The sequence below is a fragment of the Camelus dromedarius genome, chromosome 15 (genome assembly GCF_036321535.1).
Source record: "Camelus dromedarius isolate mCamDro1 chromosome 15, mCamDro1.pat, whole genome shotgun sequence".
NCBI classification, from domain to species: domain Eukaryota; kingdom Metazoa; phylum Chordata; class Mammalia; order Artiodactyla; family Camelidae; genus Camelus; species Camelus dromedarius.
In genome coordinates this window covers 13,308,696-13,335,397 of record NC_087450.1, presented here as the reverse complement: position 1 = coordinate 13,335,397, position 26,702 = coordinate 13,308,696, and the positions used below count along the sequence as shown (strand labels likewise).

General features: G+C 36.5%; 1 protein-coding gene and 1 pseudogene across 9 annotated transcripts; one reads left to right on the top strand and one right to left on the bottom strand.

Moving 5' to 3' along the window:
* Positions 1–268: 268 nt before the first annotated feature.
* On the bottom strand, positions 269–26,702 carry C15H2orf42 (chromosome 15 C2orf42 homolog). Of its 9 annotated transcripts, XM_064494416.1 has the most exons (14): positions 26,471–26,595; positions 26,056–26,271; positions 22,983–23,038; positions 19,267–20,506; positions 17,898–18,040; positions 17,242–17,517; positions 16,028–16,862; positions 15,124–15,234; positions 13,726–13,830; positions 11,951–12,055; positions 9,770–9,877; positions 8,401–8,501; positions 6,869–7,031; positions 269–959 (listed from the first exon to the last, which is right to left on the bottom strand). In XM_064494416.1, the coding sequence occupies exons 7-14, from the start codon at positions 16,848–16,850 to the stop codon at positions 751–753; spliced, it is 1,725 nt and encodes a 574-aa protein (XP_064350486.1). In that variant the 5' UTR covers positions 16,851–16,862; positions 17,242–17,517; positions 17,898–18,040; positions 19,267–20,506; positions 22,983–23,038; positions 26,056–26,271; positions 26,471–26,595; the 3' UTR covers positions 269–750. The 9 variants fall into 9 exon arrangements, with proteins under 9 accessions (XP_064350486.1, XP_064350483.1, XP_064350482.1 ...); XM_064494413.1 differs by lacking the exons at positions 26,056–26,271; positions 26,471–26,595 and adding an exon at positions 26,629–26,695; XM_064494412.1 differs by lacking the exon at positions 26,471–26,595 and having other exon boundaries at positions 26,056–26,444.
* On the top strand, positions 5,929–6,014 carry LOC116157556 (U5 spliceosomal RNA; annotated as a pseudogene).

The window sequence follows — 26,702 nt, the reverse complement described above, 5'->3', positions numbered from 1 at the left end:
CTGTTCTCCTGGAAGACAGGCTTCCATTCTGTGTCTTTCAATATCTCCATTCTGTGATCAATGAATTAAAAAACAGGAACTGAATTTTACCAGCTGTTAAACTTTTTGGAGAATAAAGAAGGAAATAAATATCAAGTGAACAAGCAATTATAAGCATTAATTTGAAATGTCCATATTCCCTTGACTTGGACCTTTTTTTCCTATTTCACTATCACCTAAATCTTCCAAAAGGTTTATAATTTTATGATTAGGCCAACACGAGATACAATTTGGAAAAACTAGTGACACTGTGCTTTATTTGAGAACACAAAAAAAGGGCATGACCAGAACTCTGCCAGAATGGTCCTTAACATTCTGCATACCCTAGCCAGGGTAGTATTAACTTTCCAACACTGTTGATGTAAGACAGAGTGCTGCTAACTTCTTAGAGAATTAGAAAAAGATTGAAACAAACTCTAAAGGTGCGTTCTTTAAGAAGGAGAGTGGGCTGGTTTTCTTTTTGCTCCTTTAAAAACTCTAGCCAGAAATACCACCCAATTTATAATGAAGACTCTACACAGCAGCACCAAAAGGGCTATTTACAAGAAGAGTTTTTTTCCCAACAGAATCCACTTGAATGCACCGAGAAACTGCATCTTAGCTAAGAGTGGTTCACTAAGAACAAGGCCATCTAAGTGCCTAACTAGTATTTAAAGTTGTCAAAGGGTGGGGATGTGCAAATTTAGCAGCAAAAGACTCTTTTGTTTTGCCTCAAGGGAAAGTGATGGTGGTCAGAGGGGCCAGTTCCAAGGGCTGGTCCAGTGGGGGCCGCTGGTCTTGGTACTCCGCCACATGCCCATTCCGGTGGTGGCCGTACTCAAACTTGATTCGCAGCTCGCCAATCTTGGACTGGGGGAGAATATCCGGGATCCACTCAATGATGAAAGGTGTTGGCTCCTTTTGATCTGGGGAGGTGTTGCCTGAAGACAAGGAGGAAAAAAAAAAAAAAAAAAGGAAAAGAGAGAAAAGAAGAGCAAAAAGATTAGTACAATTCCAAAATAAATTTGAATCTGGACAGATCTTACTCTGCTCAGGAATTTTAAAAAGAAACAAAAGAGAAGTTTAAAAAAGTATGAGGGAAAAAAAAGAGTTAGAGGGACAAGAAGAAGAATCAAGGGAAGGGAAAGGTGATTACTGCTGTATCTATTCAAAAGGTTTCAGGGAACTGTCTGGCATCCTCAAATAAAATAAGACCCAGCCTTTATGAAAACAGGGCCAAAAGAATCATAAGGAGAGCCCAGACTGAGAGGAAAAGAAAGCTGAATGAGATTAAAAGGGAGACTAGCAAGAAAAGTCAAGTTTCAAGGAAAGCAGAAAGAAACAATTAAAATGTACATGGTTCTAAAACATTATAGCGGGTTAGGTATAGCTCGTGTGGTAGAGTGTAGGCTTAGCATGCATGAGGTCCTGGGTTCAATCCTGAATACCTCCTCTAGAAATAAATAAATAAACCTCCTCCAAAATAAAAACAAATAAAAAAACCATAAAAGACTGATAAAGCAATACAATTAAAAATATTACAATTCTATGATAAGCAAAAGCATTTGGTACTGGTTGTATGTTTAGACAGATTTAAAGAACAAAACAGAAAGATCCAAAATGGACACAAATAGAACAGGAATTTAGCATAAAGGCAGCGTTTTCAATTAGTGAAAGAAATACAAGCAAGTGTTTCTTATAACAAATGGTGTACATCAACTACACAACTATCTGGAAAAAAATAAAAGGTGGCAGAATCTTACCTCATACCTTACATCAAAATAAAGTCCAGAAGATCAAAGGTTTAAACATGAAAATGTTACAGAATGCTTTTGAAAAAATACAAAATACTGGCAGAATTAAAAATAAGCATATGGTATCACCTTCAAAACTATGGAGACAAGCATAGAAAACAGCCAATTAGCAAAAAACCAGAAAAATAAAACAAGATGGAAGAACAAATATATCGATTATAATGAAGGGGACAAACTATTTAAGTTGGAGAAAAATCAAAACCAACCATATAATATTGATAAAAGATTCAACTAGAACAAAGTGTCACAAAAAAGTCAAAAGGCTGGCAAACATCACAAAAATGAAAAGACAGCTGGTATCACTGTTGTAATATTGAACATAGAAGAATTTAGGACAAATGTTATTTTTACATTGATAAATAGTGCTAAATTTTGTATCCTCCTAAAATTTGTAAATTGAAAACCTAATCCCTAATGTGATTGTACTTGGAAGTGGGGCCTTTGGGTCATGAGCACAGAGACCTGATGAATGAGATGAGTGCCCTTTAGACCCCAGAGACATCCTTGCCCTTTCCGTAATGTGGGGACACAGAGAGAAGACTGCCGATGGCAATTTATGAGCCAGGAAATAGGCCCTAACCAGACAATGAATTTGTCAGTGCCTTGATCTTGAACTTCCCAGCCTGTGGAACTGTGAGAAATAAATTTCTGTTGTTTATAAGCCATCCAGTTTATAGTATTCTGTTACAGCAGCCCAAATGGTCTAAGACAATATATTTACATTGACATCTGTCAGTAACTCTGATGTACAAAAAACACTGCATTACAGTAGTTAAAAGGCGTTTTGCAATATGAGGAGACATTTAGAGAAACAATTGTAGTAGGAAATTGTATCATGACTCTGCTATGTAAGTTTTGTAAGTCTTAAAACTATATAAAACTTTATATTGGATAAATAATAACATCTTTGCTAGCACAAATTCTTATACATTAGGATAGTAGGAAAATATTTTTAAATTCCTAAAAAAATAGAAATTAAAAAGGTACATCTTCTGACCTCAAAATAATAAAACTAGAAATTGATACCTAAGAACATAAAAATCAAAAACCTCAATCAGGGGTTGGAGGGGATAAATTTGGGAGTTTGAGATTTACAGATGTTACCCACTATATATAAAAGTAGATTTAAAAAAAGTTTCTTTTGTATAGGACAGGGCACTGTGTTCAATATCTTGTAATAACCTTTAATGGAAATAAATATGAAAATGAATATATGCATATATATGCATGACTGGGACATTGTGCTGCACACCAGAGACTGACACAGTGTAACTGACTGTACTTCAATTAAAAACAAAACAAAACAATCTCAACCAACTGGAAAAATTTAAATACAAAGTATTGGGGACACAGAGAAACTAAACTATAATATAGATTGTTTAGATATTAATAATAAGAACCTTAAATGTTCTTATTATCAAATATGAATCTAGAAAGTTAACTGATATTTCCAAAAGACATAAAAATAAAATAACCATGAAAATGTTACAAAAATTTTTTTAAGCATTAGAAGAAATTTTTACAAACAAAAGTAGAAAAGAGGTTAAAACAGAAATTTAGAACAACTGATAAATACATGAGCCAGTTCTATGAAAAAGACAAAATTCTGGTGGAGTATCTAACTATAGACTTAGATTTTAAAAGTTATGTGATTATCCTCCATACCAAAAACTATCAAAATCTACACAAGTTAAATTCTGGATGAAAACAGAAGAATTTTAGAAAAAATATAAATGATTAAAATTGACTCAAGAAGAGACAGAGACCACGAATACAAATGTAAATCAGATCAAATTCTCTAAACAAGTTTTTAGAGAACTCTTGCAAGTAAGGGCTAGGTCCAGATAATAAATTCTTCCAAATATTCAAGGAACAGATATTTCCTAAGCTATTTAATTTGATCCAAGGCTTTCTAAAATCATTTTCTACATAGCTATTACCAAAACCCAAAAAAGCCTCCAAAAAGGAAACTGTGGACACTTATCACTTAGGGATAATAAAAAATCCTAAATAAAATGTTAGCAAATAGAACCTATATATATATTAAAAGAAAAAACACCACATAGGATTTATTCCAGAAATGCAAGATTATATCAATATTAGAAAATTATTCATAAAATTCGTATTGTCTTGTGGTAGCTCACAGCAAAAAAAATGTGACAATGAATATATGTATGTTCATGTATAACTGAAAAATTGTGCTCTACACCAGAATTTGACACAACATTGTAAGATGACTATACCTCAATAAAAAATGTTAAAAAAAAGTCAACAGGTGTTTTTATTTCAGGATCTTTTTAATATGCAAATTTATAGGATGAATTTCTAAGAGAGATAAATTATACTCTAAGACTCTACTCCTACTGCCTCCTTCCTCCAACTGTAACATTTTCTGAGATCTGAGTGAATCTTAACAACCAGGGGAATTTTTATATGGCAAAGTTTCTTTTCCCACCAGAGCTATTATTACCAAATTGACTGAGCATCTGACAGTCAAGGGTCTTAGAATCCAAGGAATACAATAGGTAGCACTTCTCACTTATCAGACCATGGCGTGCTTTTCTCATGGAATACTTCTTACTGTCTCTTCTTCAGGACAGAGTTGGAGAAGCTGGAGGAGTTTTCAGTCTAAAATGATAATCATGGCTGCTAGCTTTACTGTTCATTGTTTGCCCTTGAAGTCAGTTAATTTAACAAGAGAAAACAATGAGATACAAATACTGGGAGGAAACAAAATTATTATTTTTCAGGTGATGTAACTGATTTCCCAGAAACCAACAAGTAAACCACCATCATCACTACTAGGAATTCAAGGGGGGCAATTTGATAATAAGTAAACCCAAATCAAAAGCTTTCCACACATTGGCAGAAACATAATAAACATCTTATTCACAAGTACAGACAAAAATATACTTCACAAGAATTTGATAAAATAATTCTCAATTCTAAATTTCTCCTAGAAGCATCAGTGCACGAAGAGAGAAATGAAGGGGGCCCACTAGATGGAGCACAAAGCTAAGGTAATTAAAATTATGGCTGGCATTCATTCATTCTTCAGTCAGTAAGTACCTATTATGGACTGGGCACTGTGCTATCTTATGGGCAGAATGATAGTGACACAGTTCACTGCCCTGAATGTGCTTATTGTCTAGTCAGTGGAAAGACAGGTGAGTGGTGATGGCTAGCAGTGAAAGCTCTGGAGTCCAAAACTGCCTGGGGTTGAAGACCACCTCCACCACTTCACTAGCTGTGTAACTCTGGGCAGGATACTGCACCTGTCTTCGCCTCAGTTTATTCATCTGTAAATGGGGATCACAGTGTCTACCTCTCAGTGGGTTGGTAAGTTAAACTAAATTAAATTAATTAATGTATGTAAAGCACTTAAAATAACAGCTAGCACAGAGTAGGTGCTCATCAAGTGCTACTTTTTATAGTTGACATTATTATTGTTACATTATTGTACAAATACCCCAATTTAAAATAGACAAAGAAATAGCAATTCATCAAATACAAATGACTAATATGAAAAGTTTACTCTCATCAATATTTGAGGGTAATGCAAATTAACAGAATGATAGAACATTTTTTGCCCATCAAATCAACAAAGATTTAAAAAAGAGAAACTCTTTCATACATAGCTAACAGGAGTAAAACTGTAGAAATATTACAATCTTCCTGGAGAGCAGTGTAATGAAAACAATCAAAAGCCCTAAAGATGTACATAAACTTTGACCCTCCAATTTCACTTTTAAGAATTTATCCCAAAGAATATCCTAAATAAGTCAGGGAATAATTAAGAATATAAAAGGTCTATCTAAAAGGAAGTTAATTCTAAAAGGAAGCATTGAGGGAGGGTATAGCTCAGTGGTGGAGCACATGCTCAGCATGCATGAGGTCCTGGTACCTCTATTAAAATAAATAACCTAATTACCTCCCCTGCGAAAAAACCCACAAAAATAAATTAAATAAATAAAATAAAAGGAAGCATTGTTTATAATAGCAAAAAATTTGAAACAACTTAAATTCAGGGTTGATTAGAGTGAGGTACCTTAATGAATTAAATGTTATACAGCTATTAAAAATGTTGTATTCACATATACTCTGGTTTCTCTTCAGATCATACAAATCTTTCACCGTTTACTAAAGATTTCAGTGGAGAGGAAAAGTGTTGTATTCACAATAGCCAAAAAGTAGAAGTAATCCAAGTATCCATCAATAGATGAATGGATAAACAAAATGTAGTATATATATATAATGAAATATTTTTCAGCCTTAGAAAGGAAGGAAAATTTGACATATGCTACAATGTGGATGAAGACATCATGCCAAGTGAAATAAGCCAGTCACAAAAGGACAAAGACTGTATGATTCGACTTACATGAGGTACCTAGAGTGTCAAATTCATACAGACAAAGCGGAATGGTAACCAGGGCTGGGGGAAGGCAGGAGTGGGGAGTTAGTATTTAATGGGTACAGTTTCAGTTGAGAAGGATGAAAAATTTCTGGAGACGGACAGTGGTGATGGTTGCACAACAATGTGAAATTACTTAATGGGAAAAAAACTTATGTTTAAAAATAGGATGGTAAATTTTATATTATGTATGTTTTATAATAGTTTTTAAAAGTTTAAAAAATAATGCTGAAGATAGATATGGGAAAATAATCATGATATATTTTTAAGCGAAAAAAAAAGCAGCTGACATATGATCTCACGTTTTGGAAACTCTTTTTATGCACAGGGAAAGGTCTGAAAGAGCAAACACCAAAATCTTAATGGTGATGTCCTCTTTGGTGGGTGGGGTTACAGGTAGTTTTTAGCTTTCTCCTTTAAACTCTATAATTTCTGTATAATAAACAAGTATTACTTGTCTAATTTTATTTCAAAAGCACTGGCTCAAATGAAACAAAACACCTTATCCCATGACTGCCTATCCAAAATGCATGAATGTGTCTTCCTTGCTTAAGTCTCGGATAGTGTAATGCACACAGCTGACCCTCAGCGGAAGATGTGCTATCAAAACCACCAATTCACTCACCAACTTTGAGAAAAGTTTTTAGTTCCAAGGGTCGCAGCACTGGTTGCTTTTCTACACGACCGTAGGTTTCTGCTATGCTCTCTACTTCTACTTTAGGGCATTTAAACAGCTCGTAAGTCCCATCTCGGTTCTGGATAAAACTCCTGGTGATTTCCAAGGGCATCTGGATATGGAGACAATACCGAGAAAGATGAGAAAGAAAAAATTTTCAAAGTAGACAAACATTTGGAAGACGACTGATTTTATTCATTCTTTCCTGTTAAGTACACTGAAATTAACTAAAACTTCCCTTTGTATTTTCAAGTAAATTTTGTCAGCAAATCTCCCTTTTCTCCTATACATCGTTCATGGCTTTCCTTTTTTTCTCTGTAACTTTAATTTGAACCCCTGTGCCTTCATGGCTACATGACTGCTACTGTTGGCACAGACCTGCTCTAAAATCGGTTTTATTCCCTTCCCTACTGCTCTGCTCGCAGCGTTCTTCTCCTGAAGACTCTGCCAATAGCACCTACAGCTGACCTCACACCCTGCGTGCTTCACAACCATCCTTGGGGCTGAACCAGACAGAGCGTGGACTGAATTTTGTCTCTGCCACTAGAAGGCAGGATGAGCTTCTCGTAGCCTGTTTCTCATCTGCAAAATACAGTTAATATCAATGCATGGTGGTGAGATTGAATGGGGTGATGCAGGTAAGTAACACACAACAGACAGAAGCTCAATGATTATTCGCTCTCTTCCCTCACTTGCCTTTGCTCTTGGTTGTTTCAGTGCCTCCCTGAACACGACTTGTTTAAGGCTAGAAGATGCTTCTGTGACATCCTGCATTTAAACAAGTCCCTCAAGTGTCTTTAGTGCTAACACAGGCCTTTTCTAGGGTTCACATGTAAGTTCTATAGCTATCAATTTATTCTTTTTCTGAACATAACAATGCCTTGCAATTAAATTAATCTTAATGTAGCAAGTCACATTATGCTGAATTTTCCACAATATTCTATTCTTGTAGGAAGGGAAAATCCTCAAGTTTTCAGGATCTGCCGAAAGGAAATGTTTAAAAATGTCTAAAATTGCCCTTGTGATAAAGAACATTAATTAAGAGTCAGTTCTCCAATGAGAACTAAAGTGCAGTTTGGAGAGGAACATTTAATTGTGCTGGACGCACTGACTTCAAAATCATGTATCATCTCAAATTACAGATATACTTTCTAGCTGCCTGCCAGTTAATCTCGGGCTCATCACAGCTAGTAAGGGACCTTTATTTAATTTACAAGAAAAAGCACCCCTGTTTTCTGATCCCAAAGGCAAAGAAAAAGGATACTCCAATTTAAGATACTTCCTCAAGCTAGTAGGGAATAACTACTAAAATCAGAGTTGGAACCATATTCAGAACATTTCTCAATAATCTCTTAGTATGGAAAAAGGGAACTCTATCTTTAGTGTCCACGACTCAAGGAGCTGGTGCAAGCATTCTTTATGCACTTGCTTCCCTCTCTTCCCCTCCCTGCCCTCCCACTATTGCAAAAATGAACTCTTACCTCTGGGGTATCTAAGATTTGTTTAACTTGCAGGATATTCGTGATGTGCCAGGTATACTTGGAAAAAGTTCCCAGGGGCAAGGCATCTTTGCGAACAAAAGCTTCAAGGTGGAAAGGGGACAAAATTAGACTACCAAGAAGTAACATGCTCTTTCACTGCATTTGTTATCTAGTTTCTAGAGAGTTCAGTACCGTGATATTCCTGCTGTAGAGAATCCCAGGCCTCTAAAAAAGGAATTCTAGAAGTAAATCTATAATAGGGTTTTGGCAGAAATGTGATGAATCAACTGATACGGATTTCTGCTATATAAAGTCTCTGATGCTTCTTCGAGATACTACTCATTTTTGGCACCTGAGAAGCTTGTTTGGTAAAGACTGCACACACAAGACTCCATTATAAAACAGCCTCTTACATCCTGAGATATGTCAGAGATCAAATCTTAGTCCTTAAAAAAATTACATGAAGTTTAAGCCTGCTAATGTGGTTGCCAGTCTATGGTCCTGCCTCTGGATTATAAAGGGATTCCACTGAAGGGCCTAAAAATATATAAGGAATGGGTTAAAATTTATGTATTAGGCCTAAAGTTTAAAATGGAAGAATCAGTACCACCTCAAAAGTCTCTTTTTACAGCTTATCTCTCTGCCTTTTGAGGCACTAAACAGAGTGACTGACAGCTTGCCCTATCCAAAGATAGAATTAAACCTCAAACAGGTCGTATTATGTCATCAAACAACAATTTACTGAAGAAATAGCCTTGATTTCCAGCTGAGGTTCCTCTTGGGCTATTTGCCCCTGAGCAACCTTTTCTTCCTCCTTTTCTCTTCCTTATCTCTTTATGCTACCTAATAAGCATCTTGAGATCTCTAATAGAAAGATGTTATATAAAACCCAGAAATAAGCACCAGGATAATGTCATTATAAAATGTTCCAAGCCTGAGAATCACTCTAAAAATAAAATCTTCCTTCATCAAAAATTGAGAGTCATGAAAAACAAGTTTCAGTTTTTGATACATACTGTAATTTGCACCCAAGAAGCAGCCCGAATAATGACTGGAGCCTGCAATGCATCCGTTGAAATTGGTTCATATCCAGAAAATACCCAGCTTCTTGGTGGGCACCTACATTGCACGTCACTGTGGTTCTTTTACGAAGTCTGTGCTTTCTGAATCTTTCCAGCCACTCTTACTGGAATAAGCATGGGGCCTTTGAAGAGTATGATTATTATTCTAAGAGCTGACTGGCCAAGGCTTCAGGCTCTGAGCATGTAACTGGAAGTCTTAATCCTGAAAATTCCATACAATTTTTCCCCAAACTTAATTGTCTAAGGCCAAGATATCTGTTGCTATTCCTGAGGGAAGAATCCCATACCTGTGGTGGAGTTGGGGAGCCGTTTTTTTGCACTTCCTATGGATATCCTCTGCTGCAGGGCATCAAAAAAGGACTGAGGAATGTGGAACACCAGTGGCTCTGGTTTGCCTGTGGGAAATAAGGAGCAGCTCATTTAAAGAAACTCAGCGGGCCTTCTGATGTGTAGGGAAAGACGGAAGAAATGGAACTGATGGGTGGTAGTGACTAAAAATACCACTGAGATAGCTTTACACGGAGGCAAAAAAGAAAGCTTTGCTTGACCTTTATGAGTCAAGCACTGCCACCAGCCCTGCTCTTGACCTCTTGCAATCATCACAAATACAGCAGACCCTTGTCATCTACCAAAGAGAACTTTTCAAATCCCTAATTTTGTAAGCACCACCACAGCACATACTTCCTGAGACCTAAAGAGGACAGGAAGTGAGATGAGAACGCAGAGGCTGAGCTGAGCAGGTAAACTTGATTCACTCCTGCTCACTATCAGCCAGGCACTTGCAGTTTGCATTCCTGCTCTCAGATGGTCAGGACCATGAATGCCAGAGATCCCAAAGTTATACCACCTTTTCCAATAAATATGAGTCTTCTCTCTGATCTGAAGGCAGGCAAGCTGTTTGAAAATACGTAACAGACCTCAAAAAACCTTATAAGACACTAGGTCAACAGAAAGTCAACAGAATGAGTGTTCAGGGGAGGAGTCAAAAGAGTTCACAGTTTTCCTTAAAAACTCTGCCCAAGGGGCTAGCTCCAGTAGAAAAATATCCAGAACCGTGTGGATTAACATGTAACTTCCACCTGCCTGGATGCAACTTAAGGAGTAGCTCTTAAAGAAGACTCTTAAAGTCAGTTCAGATGCCTTTTTGAAACAAAGGTCAAACCAAGAAAAATAAAAAATGAAAGGTCTTCTAGAGTTCCATAGTAAGATTTTACATTCTTTCAGTTGGTTTTGCCTACTTAATTGAATGCAGAATGTCAATGACAAAACTGCCACTGCTTTTTAGCAACTAAAATATTAACATCTGGGCAGTTTAAGAAGTCACCACAGAAAGTAATTTAAAAACCTTTCATCTTGAAATTAGATTATGGGCTACATGCAGAGATCATTATAACTCTACAAGTGCTAACTCACCAGAACTCAGCGGATGGGATTCTAGGGTTTAGGTTTACTAATTAATCTTGAAAAGCCTTCATAAAAGACACAGAATCACAGTCCAGGAGAGAGCTGATGGTGACTTTGACAAAGGTGGAGGCAATGGAGATGATGTGAGGGGGTGGTACAAGGAATGGGATGGAAAAGGACCACAGTTTATAGCTTACATTATTGTCAACGTTCTATTTTCTGTTTTGGGAGGCAGATGAGCACATACTTATTATATTATTTTAAACAATATATAAATAAATAAATTTTCAAAAGAAAAGAAAAGAAAAACATAGACTCTCTCTTTGACCTTCCCTACCTTTTTTTCTTAACAAAGTAACTTCTGAAGTTTTATTCATTCTGAATATAAATAAAACTAAACATGTATTATTAGCAAACATTTCCACTTAGCATAAGGAAGACCTTCCTCACAGCTATCACTGTCCAACAATGTTATGAGCTGGCTTAAAAAACAGTGAGCTGCTCATCACTGCATAAAGCCTGCAAAACCATCTGTCAAGGATGCTTTTACGGTAGTGGGCAAGGACTGGTTGGATGGTCCACCTCCAAAACTGCTGAGGCTCTATGAGGCTATCACAGTCAACCCAAGTCTGGCCTATGTTCTCCAGTCTCCTTTAGCATGTCTGTGTAATTTTACATCACTATCTTAGTCTCACATGCTTAGATTTTTTTCTAAACTTTTTCCTCCCTTGCTTTGATTTTAAGTTTGAGGGTCAGAATGATCTTCTAAGGCTTTGGTATCTCCCTCACCAAACACACACTCTCATACACCCCAAGAACAAGGCTATCTACCTTTACTTATTATTTGCTGTGTTTTTTTGCTTCCATCTCTAAATTCATTTTGCTTGTCCTGCACTTTAATTACGTGATTATTTCTTTCTTTCATTTAGATTTCTACTTTCTTGTGGTCCAGTGCACTCTGGACTGAAGCTCAATTACTTTTCCTATCAAAACTTTTCCTATGACACAATTACTTTAATTTCTCCTACTTTCAGCAATAGCCCAGTTGGATGACCAATACTTACCATCAAACTGATAGTGCATGGTTTGATGGATGCGTTCTGTGACACTGGCCAGCCAGTCTTGAAAGGATAAGGTCACTTGTGCCTCATCTAACAGCTGACCACAGGCTAAGGGGAAAAAAAACAAAAATTCTTCAGTAACTTTTATCTTTTCTTACAGAATTAAATAGTTAATTAAAGTTTGAAAAAGCTAAGGAAGGAGTTTACACAGAAAAAAGCAGTAAGCTGAAATTCAAAGAAATTAGATACGTTAAGTGAAATGGAATATTGCAGGATTTTTTTTTTTAAAGAATCCATCTGGAAAAGAAAAGAAATGAAAAGCTCTGAGAGACTAATGGGTTTAAGATTATTAAGTGCAGAAAGTTTGCAGCCTTTCAACTTCAGACAGCAGACTGAAGAATGGCTTTGTATAATGGCTGTTTTAGAGATCTATAAACTGGCCCTGTTCCTGACGAATGTGTCTATATACCCACCAACCTGCCATCCTGTTGTTTCTTATCCTGAAATGTCTTCATATGTCTGAAGTATAGCCCCGTTTTTAAAGAGATAATGATGCCAAAACTACTGTTCATTTAAAATCAAAATTCTCATAGGTCAATGTATATAGTGATAATTTGGATTAAAAGCTATTTTCTTTTTTCTTTGCACCAAAGTGATAAAAATTTGTTAAAAAATTTCTCCCATATACTTTTTTTGGGGGGGCATTAGGTTTATTTATTCATTTATTTGTAATTAGGCATATTTATTTATTTATTTTTAATGGAGGTACTGGGAATTGAACCCAGGACCTAATGTGTGCTAAGCAAGTACTCTACCACTGATCTATACCTTCCCTGCCACTCCCATATACTTTTGATTTGTTTACTTCCTGACCTTTGAAAAACATTTATTCTTGGAATGTGTACGTTCTTAATTAATTAGTTAATGAAAATTTGGCCTTGTATCATTTATTTGCTATTTATGTACCAATCTTGTCTTTAAAGCCAGAGTATGCGGGTAGGGGAAGATGTCTAATTTTTAATTACTCCGCCATGTTATATGAGAGTTAAGAAAATGTTGATCCCCAAATATACAAGCTTAATTATTCTGAGTAGGAAAGTGATGTATATATAAATTTATGTTATGTTCGAATTAAGTCATTCTGCCTCATAAATTCAGAATGATGGCCCTGCTACGGCTTTTAGGTGTTTTCAAACTTCACTAGCTTTGGAGAACAGACTATATCTGTCTTTCTCAACAAATATTTATCACTGAAAAATTGTAAAATATGTTTCTTTTTCAGCCTTGAATCTCCATACCAACTGCATGTGGGTAAGGAGCAACAAAAGGAAAATACCCTACAAAACATGTGCTGTCAAAATGTGTCAATAATTTTTGTTGCATCGGTTATTTAAAAGGCAATTTTGGGTGGAGGGTATAGCTCAGTGGTAGAGTGCCTGCTTAGCATGCATGAGGTCCTGGGTTCAATCCCCAGCACCTCCAATAAAAATAAATAAACAAATATGCCTAATTACCCTCCACCTAAATAAATAGATAAAAAGTAATTGCCACTTAAAAAATTAAAAATAAATATTTTTAAAAAAAGAAAAGACAATTTGGTTTTGAGCCTGATTTGAGACGAGCAGGAGGGACAGCAGAGTCCAGCCTCAGCGCCTACTAGTGTGTATCTCAGCACTTCTTGGGGGACAACATGCAACATGTCTTTAATTAATACTGCTTTGGGCTTCTTTAGGATGATTTTCCACTTCTTTAGCCTATCCTGGGGAAGGGAAACTTACCCTGCCTTTTTAATGCAGAAGCAACCACCGGCTTTTTCAGGCCACTTTTCCTTAGATTACTGCTCACTGTGTCTTGAGGCAACAGCGAACTGTTTGTCTGTGCACCTAAACCACAAATCATTATACTGTTCAAAAAGATGTCTGCAGAATATAAATCAATCCAATATTAATTTCTGAAGAGTCTAAAACATGTGAAAAGTCTTTACTAATTTCTAGGTTAGCTTCAGTTTCTAGAAGAAATTAGCATCAGCCTTTACACATAACATTTGAAGTGTCTTACACTCTTTACAGGAAGTTGGTGGGGGGGCGACTAGAAGTGAAAGGAAGAAAAAAAAATCATCCTTTACTCCCACCTCTCAGACAATTTTCTGGTGAATGTTCATCCATTTTCTTTTTTGTAACTAGTTTATTTTGCTGGTTTTGTGATTTTAAGTAGCTGTCATTATACCAAGATCGCCGGATTTAGCAAAATAATTTTGTTTGAATTTCAAACAAATGAATACTTTTTTAGTATAAGTACATTCCAAAGAGTGCATGGGAAATATTTATGCTAAAAAATTATTCATTGTTTATCTGAAATTCAAATTAAACTGAGCATTCTGTACTTTATCTGGCTACCCAAGTAATCTAAACATTTCTCCAAACTCTTTATAATCATTTTTAATGACTGCCTAACAGTGTCTGTCAAGTGGCTTTATCATGGTTCATTTAACTATCCGCAGTGGTTGGCCCTTAGTTGTTCCTAATTTTTCAGAATTATAAATAACCACACAATGAGCATCTCTGAACAAAATGCTTTTCCTATATCAAGGATTATTTCTTTAAAAAAGTTTATTTAGAAGTGGGATTACTGAGTTAAAGGGTAAAAAAAAATTTTTTTTAGTTGCGAGTTTTTCAGGGAAAGACCCATCAGTAGACATTTAATGACAATCTCTGTCTGTACTGCGGCCAGAATTACCTCTCACAAACATAGAAATAACCATGTCACTTTGTTTCTCCAGCCACATGCTGAAAATGCAGATAACAAACTACTCCTCAATCATCGTGGAAATGTAATTAACCAGTCACAAAATTTTTAAAAACATCTATCAATGAAAACTTCATGGCACTGTCATAGGCAGATTAAGGTGTAAGACTAGTCTGAAAGTTTAAAGGATGAACAAGCATAAATAGTAATTTTAAGTGGTGTTTGGTTCGATCTTATATTTGGCCAACAGAACCAAGTCTTAGCTTGACTTGACAAAGAATCATCAGTGGAGGGCAAAACTTTTTTCCAGGGAAAAAAAACCCAACAGCATTATTTCTTACATTTGCTGAGATCAAGTGGAACAGATAAAATACAGTAAAACAATCTCTAAAGGTAACACCACCAAACAAACAAACCAAACAGCTTCTCACCAGGTACTTCCTCCTTTTTCCTCTTCTTTGGCTTAGAGGCAGTAGACTCACACGCTGATACTGTTGATTCTGAATGGCAGCCTAACTGGGGCACAATAATCTCTTTAAGACCTAAAATACAACAAATTTCTGAATTATTAATACTATCCAAGAGTAAGTACAGGCCCCTATCTAGAGAAAAGTTAGCTTATAAAAATCCAAATCCCCAAAACAAATTACAGAGTGACTGCCTGCTTTTAAAATCAGTTCCTAAAAACAAACAAACAAACAAAAAACAGAAAAAGAAAAGAAAAAATCAGTTTCTTTAAAGAATTCCCCAAAACATATGTTTTCATTCATGGACCATTAACATGTTAAAAGGCTCTACAGAGAAATGTAAAACTAAAAAGTTGGGAGCTGTTGCCAACTAAAGGTCATTTAGAAATGAAAATAAAAAGCATCTACAAGATAAAAATGTTAAAAACAACAACGTAAGACTCGATGTAGAAACTTTTAAAGGTCTTCTTTTGAGCAAAGTACTAGTTTTCTCCATCTTCAAAGATAAGAAACAAGCAAGTAAGACAAAATAGAAGGGAATTTTTGGTTGGTGGTTCTTTGTTTTTACTAACTAGGGTATCTGTGGAAGAGTAAAAAAAAAAAAAAAATCAAAGCAAAGCTAACTTTCCTAGATTCATTGTTTCAATGATAATGCCCAAGTCTCTTGATCATTAATTTTAACCAGTCAACCAACCAACCAACCTTTATGCAAGTGTGCTGATTGGGATTAAAAGAAGGAATGCTTTGCATCTGAATTTTCTAGCAACTGCTTCTGAAGGCTGCTAGGACAATCTCCAAATGCCATCAATGGAGCTCTGTCATTGCTATTTTAGAAAAACAGAGTAACTGTGTCAACCATACCACCTACCGCTGGAATCAAAATTTAGGAAGTCTGAGAATTCCTGAGCCAATGTCTCGTCACTGGCAAAGGCACAGATGCAAGCAAAGAAATGAATGCATCTCTGGACCGCCTCATCCTTGGAGGCATTCAACTTGTGTGATTTCAGAGTCTGGCAGGAGCAGAAGAAACGGCGCTCGGGCAAGCTCTTGGCACTGATTTTCTGCACAAAGGATGTATGCAAATATCCCAGACTATGCTTCTGGCTTGCCTTGCATTTCACCACCAAAATGTTTTTAGTAATCCTCTGTACAAGGGGACCTGTGGGTTCGGTGGCCAACTGCCAGATGGTTTGCTTGGTTTCTGGAGAGGCCTGCATTGCATTCAGGACCGAGCTCTTTAGAGTCAGAGGGGTAGCCTCTGCCTGGCAGTTGACTGCCAGCTTGATGTGCTGGCACTGGTTTTCCACAACACCCTGGGTGGCAGCTTTCAGGCATGAGGGGACATAACACCGTCCAGAGCTCAGCTGAGTGATGATCGTCCCATCCACCGTCTGGATTGTCGTCTCTGAAACACCTAGTTCCACAAAACACCGGTAATCAGGGCCCCGGTCTCTTTGCCGCACGGAGTAGACTTGCAGATCGGACCCTGTTATGATCTTGACAGCTTCCACACTAGGCTGCTTCCGCGCACCATAGCGGAATATGGTTCCACAGGTCTTGTTCTTACAGCTCAGTCCCCGGGTTCCATTGTATGTGCCGCACCGGGGACACTTCCGGATTCCCCTCAATGTGGCCTTTCCCAAATCAGATAAGAAAGCTGGGACTTTAGTCCTTAGAGAATTTGGTTCCATTTTTCACAGGTCCTAGAAAAGGTAATAAGCCCATCAGCATGAGTACGTACACACAGACACACAGACACACAGAGTTAAAATCGCTTCTGATATTTAGTACAGAAAGGAAAATGTAAAGAAGCTATCTACTATTTCCATATTGTACCCTCACACAAGACATCCATTTAAACCTTCTTACAAAATAAAAATGGAGGAAACTTTGCCTTTTCCGTCTCTTTCTATTTTTAAATCCTAATGTAATAATTAAAGCATTTCTCTAGATTCAATCCTGTTCTATACAATAACCTAGGTTAGTTAACCTAATCTTTTTATGCACAGATGTTTAACTTGAGCAAGGATTGAAGAATGGGAAAGATGAGTTCTTTCACCCCAAAACCCAGCCTAATCCTACCTGTATCAGCTGCCAGAGCATCTGGAAAACAGTGTAACCTGAATTCATAAGACCTAAAAGGTGTTTCATGAGTCTGTGATGATCACAGAGGACAGGCGAAGACAATCATCTGCAGAGTAAGTGACACTGCTTAACTCAAGGTCTTCTGAAGTTTGAACTCTGTGATGTAACAATGCAGACATTCTGCCTCCTCCTTCTGGGCCAACCAATGACAAAGCTCATGCCTAGCGTTCCACAAAGAAGATTCCCACTGCCCTAAGTGGAGATTCTGGCAGTCTATAAGTAAAACAAGAAGAAACATTAAAGTTATACAAAGATAGACTGATTCTTTCCTCTTAGAAAAGGAGAAACTGCTTTCACAAGTATTTGAGAAATATTTGATAGAAATTGTTATGGTAATGGTGGTTTTATACTTCCAGTTGCAAAAAAGGTAAAACAGTGCTAATGTCATTACAGAGTTACCAAGAACACCTAGAGCCAAAGTATATAATTGGTCACTCATCCTTCCTAATAGTAATGCATTACATTTTCAGAGCACTTTATGCTTTTCAAAGTGCTTTCACATTCATTATTTCATCAGAACCTCGCATTTATACCTCATTTGGGCCAAACAACAATTGCTTTCCACATGAAAATTAAAAAGTTAAGTAACTTGCCTGAGGCCATCCAGCAAAATCAGCAATGATGCTTCCACTGACTCAGTGTCTGCTAAAAAGTATGAATCTCTGGAAGGGAGGGCATAGCTCAGCACTAGAGCATGTGCGTAGCATGCATGAGGTCCTGGGTGCATTTCCCAGTACTTCGATTAAAAATAAATATGTAAATAAATAAATAGGGAGTTCAAGATTTGCAGATACTAACTACTATATATAAAATAAACAAGTTTATACTGTATAGCACAGGGAACTATATTTAATATCTTGTAGTAACCTATAATGAAAAAATATGAAGATGAATATATATATGTATATGTGACTGAACTATTAGGGCTGTACACCAGAAATTGACATAACATTGTAAACTGACTATAATTCAATTAAAAAAAATTAGTAACTGGGAAAAAAAAAACCTAATTACCTCCCCCCAAAACAAAGAGTATGAGTCTCTGCTTTTGATTTTCCCACTAATATCATGAAAATTTTCAAACATATAAAAAACAGAATTAAACAGTGAACCTTCATATACCCACCCACAAGATTCTACAATTAACAGTTTACTATATTTGCTTTATTCCACAATTAAAATTTTACTATATTTGCTTTGTTACACATCAAGTTATCTATCCCTTTCTCCATCGGTCCCTTTCATACTTTGATGCATTTCAAAGTTGCAGGTATCAGGTCAGCATGCATGTTATTAAGTAAAGTTTAGTATTTTTAACACTTTTTAAAAAGGTAAATCCACCTGTAATTTTGAAATAGGATGTTCGCTTTGCTTTTCCCACCCTGACCCTGGGGGGTGGGTCTTGATAAAAGAAATATTTTCCCTACACATCTTCTATAGTCCACTGGTTAACAAATTGGAAAGTGCCAACAAGACAGTCTAAGAATGCCCACTTTTTCATTGTTGCTATGAACTAATCCCCCAACTGTAATATTTGCTGAGTGACTAAAGGTTTGTGAAATATGATCTATAGCAGGGTTTCTCCACCTTGGCACCACTGACATTTAGGGCTGGATAACTCTTTGTCATGGGGGGCCATCCTATGCACTGTAGGATTTTTAGTAGAATCCCTGGTCTCTACCCACCAGATGCAGTCAATACCCCCTTTCTACGTTGTAAAAAAACAAAAATGTCCAGATATTGCTGGATGCCCTTGTGAGGGCAAAATTACCTGTTAGAAAACATTCACTAATCTACTGAAGCATTTTGCTGTGCACCTGAAACTAACATATTGTAAATCAACTAGAGTTCAATTAAAAACAAAATGAAACGTTGATCTAGAGACATTAGCCTGTTCACACAGCATTTCCTTCTCAGGTCAACAAACTTCTTTAGTAGGTCTTCTCTCTCATTCAGCTCTACCTGGGTTCTCAGGAGAGAATGTTCCAAAGTCAGTTATCTCTATGACCACGTCTTCTAACTTCTGAGCTTCAGATTGTTTTATATGTATATCCCAGTTTTAAAATTACACTGATGGGGACCGGGGTCTGGTGCGGAGAGCCCTTTGTCCTGGGACACGGGGCGCGGCCGGAAAGGCGGCCGCCCCCTCGCCCGTCAGGCACCGCACGTTCGTGGGGAACCTGGTGCTAAACCATCCGTAGACAACCTGCTTCTGGGTCGGGGTTTCGTACGTAGCAGAGCAGCTCCCTCGCTGCGATCTATTGAAAGTCAGCCCTCGACACGAGGGTTTGTAGAAAAAAAGAAAGAAAATTTTATTTTTTAAAACACAAAATAGAATAAAATTACACTGATGATCATGATTTACATATCCTTAAAGTGGAAAAAAGAACAATTTTACTCATTAAGGGAAGAACCGTTTGCCAATTTTATGGTGAAGACTGAAGATGCTATAGTTTTAGCATCATCATGGGAATTCTACTCTTTCCCCTTATCTTTTCTTTTACCTGTTTATTATGCTCTGTAGAGGGCAATTTGTTAGTATCTTTCAAAACTACGAATGCACATTAAAAAACTTCAATTTTGAAATAATTTTAGGTTTATATAAAAGGTACAAAGATAGTACAGAGCATCTCTGTATACCCTTTACCTTGCTTCCCCAAATGTTAACACCTTACATAACCAAAGGACATTTGTCAAAACTAAGGCTTTAACATTGATAAACTGTTAACCCTACTACAGACTTAAATTTTACCAGTTTTTCCATTAATGCCCTTTTTTAAAGAATAAACTTTTTATTTTAGAATAACTTCACATGATCAGAAAAGTTGCAAAGATAGAACAGAGAGTTCCCAGATAACTTTCACTCAGTTTCCCCTAATATTTACACATCATATATTACCATGGGACATTTGTCAAAACTAAGAAACCAACATTAGTACATATTATTAGCTAAACTCTAAACTTTGTCCTTCTTCTGTCTCAGGATGCAATCCAAGATACCACATTGCATTTAGTCCTCATGTCTCCTTAGTCTTCCTGGATCTGTGAATTTGTCTTTCCTTGTTTCTCATAATCTTGATCACTTTGAAGAGTCAGGTATTTTACAGAATGTCCCTCAATTTGGGCTCGTCTGATGTTTCCTCTGCATATTCCTTTTGACCCAGTAATTCCACTAATAAGAATTTATCTTACAGATTTATTCCTATGTGAAATGAGAAACATGTACGGTTATTCATTTGAACTTTTTTTTCATTGAACATTTTTATAACAGCAAAACATTAGAACAAACCTAATGTCCATCAAGAAGGAACTGGTTAAATTAATTATTGTATAATTATATAATGGATTATTTTCCAAAAAATAAAATAATTTTCACAGCTGCTTAAAAAAAAGACTAAGGAAGTTCTTTACTTATTGACCGTTCAGATCTTTAGGAAATGTTAAGTGGAAAAACAAAGTCAGAACAGCATGAGGGGGCGGTATAGCTTAAATGGTAGAGCATATCCTTAGCATGCATGAGGTCCTGGGTTTAAAGCCCTGGTACCGCCATTAAAAATAAATAAACCTAATTACCTTCCCCCTGCCAAAAAAACAAAAACAAAAACAATAATAAGTAAAAATAAAACAATAAAATATTTTGGTGGAAGGTATAGCTCAAGTGGTAGAGCACATGCTTAGCATGCATGAGGTCCTGGGTTCAAAAAATTAATAAATAGAATAGCATGTATAATATGCTGTAATCTGTATAAAAGGAAGGAGGAAACAGGAAACAAATATATTTGTATGAGCTTATAAATGTAATACAGTTAAAAAAAAAAACCTTTAAAAATTTCACGTAGTCTAACCACCTCTACCACTGGATTTTTAGTTTTAGACATTTTAGTTTTAGGATGCAATGAACATCCTAAACACTGACCTTAATACATAAATGCAAGTATTTCAGTAGAAAAGATTTGGAACATTGCTTCTAGTGGGCTTTTTTTGTTTTTGTTTTTGTGGGGTACAGAGTAAGATTATATTAGGAGGAAAGGGTTCCACTTCTAAAAGTGTTTGAAAAGCACATTGGTGATTTTAAGGAGGGTATAGCTCAAGGTAGAGGTCCTGGGTTCAATCCCCAGTACTTCCTCTAAAAATAAATAAATAAATAAACCTCATTACCTACCCCCTCCAAAAAAAAAAAAAAAAAAAAAGTGAACAGGGGAGGGGAATCCAAATAATTTAATCAATAAAGTAATTTATTAAAATTTCTTAAAATTATACAAAAGGAAAATTTAAGGGCAAAATTATCATTAAATATATCTTAATTTATCCCATCTCACTTTCTATACTTAAATTCCAGGCAGATAAAACATTCCAATACAATGTTAACACAGTAGAATAAAAAAAGGCAGGAATTTAAAAAAAATACATTTTTAAAAGATATCAGAATGAGGAGGGCCTAAATGACACAAAACCCAGAATCCAGAAAATACTGATTAAATATTTTCCTGACTGTATCAGCAGGCTTTTTTTTTTTTTAACTTCTTTATTGAGGTTTATTTTACATATCACAAAATTCACCCACTTTAAGTGTACAGTTAAATATTATTTATAGTCATAATGAATTATAATTGCTAATAAATTCTTAAATTTATAGAGTTGGGCGTCCATCACTATAAGTAAGTTTTAGAACACTTCCATCACCCCAAAAAGGTCCCTCTTGCTTCTGCAGTCATTCATCATCCCCACCCACAGGGAGTCACTAATCTGCTTCCCATCTCTATAGATTTACCTTTTCTGGACATTTTATATATATGGAATCATACCATAAATGGCCTTTTGTGTCTGGCTTCTTTCAGTGAATATAATGTTTTTGAGATTCAGCCACATTGTAGCTTGAATCAGTACTTCATTCCTTTATATTGCTACATAATATTCCATTGTATGGATATACCATTTTGTTTATCCATTTACCATCTTATAGATATATAGATATCTGGACTGTTTCCAATTCAGGGCTATCATGAAAGATACTGTTGAGAAAATTAACATGCAAGTCTTTGTGTAAACAAATGTCTTCATTTCTTGGGTAGATACTTAGAAGCGGAATTGCTGGGTCATATGGTAAGTTTACGTGTGACTTTTAAAGAAATAGCCAAACTGTTCTCCAAAGTGACCGTGCCATTTTACATTTGCACCAGCAGCATAAGAGGGTTCCTTTTTCTCCATTTCCTGGCCAACACGTGTTATTGTCTCCTTGGTTACAGCCATTTGATTATAGTGGGTGCGAAATAATATCTCATTTTGTTTTTAACTGCATTTCCTTAATGAATAATGATGTTGCCAACATTTCATATGCTTATTTAGCCATATGTCTATCTCTTTAGGGGAATAACTATTCAAATATTTGGCCCATTTTAAAATTAAGACTGATTATATTTGATTACATAAAAATGAAATCTTTTTGCATGGAAAAAAGTATCCTAAACTAAGCCCAAAGATGAAAACAAACTGAGCAACAAAACTAGTGCAAGTCTTGTATGCTGAAAACTACTAAACATAATTGTAAGAAATTAAAGAGTTAAAAAAAAAGGAAAGACAGCTCATGTTCGTGGACCAGAAGACTTAGTATTGTTAAGATGGCGCTATTCCCCCATGATGTACACATACAGTGTAATCTCTACCAAAACTTCACATACCTTTTTTGCAGAAACTGACAAGATGATCCTGAAATTCATACAGAAATGCAAGGGACCTGGTAGAACCAAAACAATCTTGAGAAAGAACAAAATAGAAGGACTCATACTTCCTTATTTCAAAAGTTACTACAAGGCAAATTCAGACATTGTGGACAGAGGAGGACAAACGCTGTATGACATCACTTATATGTAGAACCTAAAAAAGCCAGACTCATAGAAATGGAATGGGGTTGCCAGGGGCTCGAGGGTTGGAGAAATGGAGAGATGTTAGTGAAAGGGTACAAACTTCTAGTTTTAAGAAGAATAAGTTCTGGGGGTCTAATGTACAGAATGGTGATTATTGTTAATAATACTGTATTATATATTTGAAAGTTGCTAAGAGTAGATCTTAAATGTCCTTAACCACAAAAGAAATGGTAATTATGTGATGTGATGGAAGTGTTAGCTAATGCTATGGTGGTAATCATTTTGCAATATATAAGACTATCAAATGAACATCTTGTATACTTTAAACTTACACAATGTTAAATGTCAATCACATCTTAATAAAGCTGGGGGGATAGACAATGTGACATTAGACATACAGATAGATATTCAGAGCAATGAAATTGGATTGAAAGTTCAAAAGTAAACCCTCACATTTATGGTCAACTGATGTTCAACAAGGATGCCAAGATCACTTAAAGGGGAGAGAATACTCCTAGCAACAAATGGTGCAGGGACAACTGAATAGCCATGTGCTATTCTGAATGAAATTGACTCCTGCCTCACACTGTATATAAAAATTCACTCAAAGTGGATCATAAACATAAATGTAAGAGCTAAAGCTATAAAATGCTTAGAAAAGAACAGGTGCAAATCTTCATGACCTTGAATTAGGCAATGGTTTTTTAGATATGACACCAAAAGCAAGAGTGACAAAAGAAAAAAAATAGAAAAACTGATCTTCATCAAAATTAAAAACATTTGTGCTTCAAAGGACACATCAAGGAAGTTAAAAGACAACCCACAGAATGGGAGAAAATATTTGCAAGTCATATATATGATAAGGGACTTGTATCTAGAATACATAAAAACACATAAGTTAACAATAAAAAGACAAATAACCCAATTTAATAATGGGCAAATGAGTTGAATGGATATTTCTCCAAAGAAGATATACAAATAGCCAATAAACACTTGAAAAGATGTTCAACGTCATGTCATTAGGGAACTGCAAATAAAAAATGTCAAGATGCCACTTCAAAGCTATTAAGATGACTAAAAAAAGACAGACAGTAACAAATTTTAGCATGGATATAGAAAAATTGGAACCGACATACATTGTTGCGATATTGTAAAACGGTGTAGCCACTTTGGAAAATTGACGGTTCTTCAAAATGTTAAACAGTGTTACCATATGAATCCCAGGATATATATATATAAATATATAAATACACACACATATTATACACCCAAGGGAATTGAAAACAAAAATTTGTATATGATGTTCACTGTAGTAGTAAGATTCATAAATGTCAGAAAGATTCAGTTCAAATGTCCATCAACTGATGAATGGATAAACAAAATGTGGTATATCCAAACAACAGACTATTATTTGGCCATAAAAGGGAATGAAGTTCTGATACATGGTACAACATGAATGAATGAGCCTTGATATATTATGGTAAGTGAAAGAAGTCAGACCCAAAAAGCCATACATTGTATGATTACATTTAAGTGAAATATCCAGAATAAGCAAATTAACAGAGACAGAAAGATTAGGGATTGCCAGGGGCTGGAAGGAAAGGGGGAATTGGGAGTGACTGCTAATGAGCATGAGGTTTCTTTTTGGGGTGATGAAATGTTGCACAACTCTGTGAATATACTAAAAATCACCTTTAAAAGGGTGCATTTTATGTTAGGTGATTTATGTTTCAATAAATCTGTCATTAAACATAGAGGGAAACATTTGGAATGCAAATAACAAAGGGCTAATTTCTTAAAATAAAAATGTTTACAGATCAGTAAGAAAAAAGAAGCAAACCCACTAGAAAAGCAACCAAAGGCATGAAAGGACAGGTTATGAAAGAGAAAAAAGAAAAGTGATTTTGAACATCCACAATTCAACTTGACAATGAGCAAGAGGCAAATTAAAACAAGACTTTGGCAAAGTGACAAAAAAGACAAATGTTATCACATGAGGATGTAGAGAAATAAGCACTGGACATTGTTGGTGGGAGTGCAACATCGTTTTTAAAGGGATGTAAATAAAATAAACGTAAAACACACACTTTGACTTAGCGATTCCACTTTTAAGATTTCATGAGTTCTATTCTCATATGTACACAAAATATGTACAGGGGTACGCCATGCAAGGCTGTCCATAACTGCGCTATCTAAGAACTGACCAAATAAACCATGGTATAACCATACAATAGGTTACTATAATGACTTACGCTACTATATGCTACTTAAAAAGAATCAGATCTATATGTATTGATAAGGAACAAGTATCAAGATATACTGTGGAGTTAAAAAAGGTATAGTACCTTATGTATAATGTGATAGTCTTGGTTTCAAAAACAGAAAAGATAGGGAAGACACACATACAGAATACATTGCCTCAGAAGCGACTGGGGACTTGGTAAACAGAAAGTGGGTATATTTCACTGTTTTGTACGATTTTAATTTTAAACTTGTACTAGTATCACTTATTATAGATTCTACACTGAAAGCACATATAAACAAGTAGCGCAGCTTGAAAAGAACCTATATTTGAAACTTGTATTTGAATCCTGCCTTAAAAGGGGTCTCCTCTTTCTGGCAAGTTTACTAAACAGCCGCCTCAGTCAGATTGTGTAGAGGGAATGGTGCTGGAAGATCTACCCTACGAACAGTCCCTAAGTGGGTTTTCAGCCCGGTACTGTTTGGCTGTAGAGCTATACAGTTTGATGAACGCTGTTTAATGCTTGTGAAGCACAGTAAGTGAAGAGAACGAACGATCACCATGAATAAAACATACTAACTTGCTAACGTTTACTGAGTACAATTAAGCCCTTCCCATGCATTCACTCATGTATTGATTGCTCACCACGATCCTGTGAAGCAGGTACTATTTTATCCATCTTAGAGATGAAGAAACTGGCTCAAAGAAAGTAGTGATTTGATCAATGTCCAGCCTCCGGATAATCTAACTTGGAGTTTGGAATCTGCTGGATTCCTTGTCAAACTCCAAGTGAGAGGAAGGGGCAGGACTAGAAGCCAGGACTCTCAACTTCGGGTACGCAGTGCTTCCATTTGCCCTGCGCTGCGTGGGCACAGAGAAGAATGCTGCCGCGATCATGAGGACAGGAATCTAGGTACCCCGACTGCGCGGTGCATACCTCCCACCTGGCTTCCGGGACGCGGCCCGCCCCGCGACGCGCCACCCGGGGACCTGCTTCCCGGCATCCTCCCAGAGCGACCGCTCACTTCCGGTCCTAAGTAGGCCCGAGCAGAAGCATCACCTGGCCGGCACCCTGCTCTTAGGACACGCTCTTCACCGGGATTCCTGACTACGCCCTTGTCCCATCGCCGCTCCCGCCTTCTGTCAACGCGGCCACTTCACCTGCCCTGCGCCCCCCAGCCCGCGGGCCCAGACCCCCAGGCTGATGACCACCCTCACCTCCTCTCTCTTCGCCTGCCGCGGCCTTTTACAAACGAGGCCAAACTCTTCGCTGTAACGACAGTCGTCATTGG